This window comes from Syngnathoides biaculeatus, unplaced genomic scaffold (assembly GCF_019802595.1).
Source record: "Syngnathoides biaculeatus isolate LvHL_M unplaced genomic scaffold, ASM1980259v1 ctg215_pilon_pilon, whole genome shotgun sequence".
Classification (NCBI taxonomy): Eukaryota; Metazoa; Chordata; class Actinopteri; order Syngnathiformes; family Syngnathidae; genus Syngnathoides; species Syngnathoides biaculeatus.
Genome location: NW_026907470.1, coordinates 10,111 through 13,496, shown reverse-complemented (window position 1 = coordinate 13,496; position 3,386 = coordinate 10,111). Strand labels below are relative to the sequence as shown.

The 3,386-nt window shown below is 42.1% G+C and overlaps 1 protein-coding gene and 1 non-coding gene across 2 annotated transcripts; both read left to right on the top strand.

Moving 5' to 3' along the window:
• The first annotated feature begins 23 nt into the window (after positions 1-23).
• Positions 24-96, top strand: trnar-ccu (transfer RNA arginine (anticodon CCU)). Its single transcript has one exon. It is a non-coding gene; the product is annotated as a tRNA-Arg (tRNA).
• A 704-nt stretch (positions 97-800) lies between these two features.
• Positions 801-3,174, top strand: LOC133497218 (extracellular serine/threonine protein kinase FAM20C-like; the record flags this gene model as incomplete). Its single annotated transcript, XM_061813334.1, has 6 exons — positions 801-916; positions 1,466-1,646; positions 1,725-1,834; positions 2,405-2,433; positions 2,825-2,970; positions 3,072-3,174. Coding segments are annotated over 6 exons (685 nt in total), but the record flags the coding sequence as incomplete, so codon positions are not given.
• Positions 3,175-3,386: the final 212 nt, after the last annotated feature.

The window sequence follows — 3,386 nt, the reverse complement described above, 5'->3', positions numbered from 1 at the left end:
CCTCCTTCACTGCACCACGACGTGCCCCAGTGGCCTAATGGATAAGGCACTGGCCTCCTAAGCCAGGGATTGTGGGTTCCAGTCCCATCTGGGGTGACAAAATAAATGGAAAAGTGTTGTCAATAGGCTGTATGTAACTAGGTAGATTTTAATTTTATGATAATTTGCAGGAATTGATCAACTCTTGTCCATGTTTATTTCTGTCTGAATCACAAACATGTCTGGAATGACTGTTTGACAGTTGTCCCAAAAAAAAAAAAAAAAAATATATATATATATATATATATATATATATATATATATATATACTCATCATCACACATATACCCTCATTTTCATATGTACAACCAAGAAAAAGAAGAACCAGAACAGGGATTTAGAAAGAATCATTTTAATCTAGGAAGAGAAATAATAATTAATAGTTTTAGAATTAAATAAAGTGGGGAGTGTAATATTGACATGTACAGTATGTGTATATAATGTATACTCAAGATTTCAGTGTATTGATTCGCTTAACATAATTGCACAATATCTGTATTGCACTTCTATAGGAATGAAAACCATTTCAGTATCTGATGTTAACTACAGCATCAGATTAATACACTGTACTTTATGTTTATTTGTATAAACATTGTGATCAAGAATTGGATTGCGACATTTGAACAGCATGTGCCGACTATAATATTTTGTCCGACAATTTAGTCTTATTATTTCATTTGTTTTGGAATCGTTGAGTCATTTAATCCCAGACCGATGATGATGACGTGATAATCCCGCGTCTGTCCTTTGGGGTCCTGCAGGATTCTGGACTTTCGCCGCGTCCCTCCCGTGGCCGGCAGACTCGTCAACATGACCAAGGAGATCCGAGATGTCACGCGGGATAAAAAGCTCTGGCGGACCTTTTTCATATCGCCAGGTAGGGAACACCTCGACTGGCTTAGCGAGGTTATAGAAAGCAAAAATTTTTATCATAAAATTAATTCAACTGACCAAAATACGCAATATTGAGGGAGTTCATTAAATGGAGACTAACTGGAAGCGTGCTCGTATCAGAGCGCAGCACTTAACGAGCTATGCAATATTTTTTCTTTTTTTTTTTGGTCACGAGCACGTGGGGGAGCGTCTCGTGGGATTGAATTTACTCACAGTCTCAGCAATTAATACAAGTGGCTGAATTCCCCAAGGGGTCATTAATTTTGTCCCTTGTAAAACGGATGCGCTTGAAATTCTAAAAGAGCAAAAAGAGCAGAGCCATGAAGAAGTGAATTTCAATAGGAGATTTTTTTTATGGGGGGGCATTTTAGCTCATAATCACGTTTTACCAATTAAAGAATCACATTATGGTTATATATTGTGTATGTATATTCGCTTATTGGTTACTTCATGAGGTATAACTGTGGAACTTTGTAGTAATCAATGCAATGTCCATTTGACTGTCAAAATGTACATGATACTTTTTCCGCAGCCAACAACGTGTGTTTCTACGGGGAATGTTCGTACTACTGCTCCACGGAGCACGCCCTCTGCGGCAAGCCCGACCAGATCGAAGGATCCCTGGCCGCCTTCCTCCCGGACCTTGCCCTCGCAAAGCGCAAAACCTGGAGGAACCCGTGGCGACGCTCCTACCACAAACGCAAGAAGGCAGAGTAAGAACATCGCCTCTATTTTGCGAGGCATAGATAACATCGGTAGTGGTCCATAAACACGGAATTTGTGATACTCAGGTGGGAAGTGGACCCGGACTACTGCGAGGAGGTCAAACAGACTCCCCCCTACGACAGTGGGACCAGACTTCTGGACATAATGGACATGACCATCTTTGACTTTCTCATGGGTCAGTTGGACATTTTTTAAGTGCTAAATTATACATCTAACCCATCTAAATACATTTGAATATCATACACTTCATTTGCTAAAGTCGCTTGATTCAAAAACGAAAAACTCGTACATCGGACAGATTCATTGAAAATACTTTTCAGATGACCATGATGAAAATCTTTTGGATTGCTCCTTACATCACAATTTTTTGAGATTGCGGAGATGTGGTAAATAAAATGAGAGTCTGTCTTGTTACTTTACTATCCACATACCTGAGTGTATTGACATCAAGTGGCCAACCACTCCTTTTGAAGCCAACACCTGACTTTTGATCCTTCTCCCCTTCGCTTCAAGATACACATCCCTGGGGAATGTCTCCATCTTGTGGGTCACCACAAGATAGTTCTTTTTCCTCTTTTTGTTATAATCATCCAAATTATTGTTTTGTGCCTGAACATAACATATAGTTGACTTTTTGGAGTGTGCTACTGACATGAATTACATGTTCCAAGATATTCTGATTGTACATAGGCACACGTTTGGAGAAAAGTACATAATATTTCCTGTTTCTCACTTTTAATTACAGGAAACATGGACCGGCATTATGATGAAGAAGTTTGAACAACAAATTTGGAGAACGAAGACTTTTCAATTCTCACCTGCCCGAACAAACGGGTCACAGGGGGGTGAAGGGAAAGTTACCAGTCGGCCATTCCAAGCATGGTACATTAAACATGAAAAAAAAAAAAAAAAGCACCGCACCCACTTTTTGGTTTGTTGGCGTCGGAGCGTCTTCTAAATTTTACAAAAAAAAAGTAGGTTGGCCGCCCATCTTGCGGGGGGCAATTCCCCAGGAGGCGTCAAAGATTTGGGACAAATTTTGCGGCAAATTGCGCATTCGATCCTTTTTGGAACACAGATAAATTCTATAAAAAGGCACTTCAAAAAAAACAAGCGTTCAAAAAGTTGCGTTTAAACGGTATTTGCTTGTGGTCTCTTTTCCCAGGTTTGGGCACAAAACCCACTCCATGACGAAAGAAGTCCATCCTGGGTTCCAACTGACGGCAGGCTGCAGGTTACCCAAAAAATGAGGGCGTGCGGGGGGCTGAAAAGCGCACGTACGCGCGCCTTGCCGTGGGTGCCGACGTTTGCGTGAGGGAATGTGCGCGGGCTTTGGGCTAATCGGGGCGCCGGGGGGATCCGGGAATATTGTGCAGGGTAACGCAAAGTCTAACCCCACTTGCGTTCTGCAGGCTGCTGGCTAAGGAGGAGTACAAGGTTGTCCCACACTGGTGGCCGGAATCCCTGGTGAGGGACCGTTTCTCAGTGCCCATTCCTTCATCCAGCCCCACATGAACGGCCCGGGACCGCAGACTGCGCCAGGGTCAGCGGCTTCCGCCGACTTGCGTTTTTTTAATTATCGCACCGTTCGAAGTTTCATTCTTGTTTGGGACTATTACACAGGGTTTTCATTTAGGGAGTTCATCTTCAAAGTTTCTTTTCAAGAATCATTTGAAAACACATTTTCAATACCTCCCATTGGAAGGACCTCTATTGCTTAAAGGCCC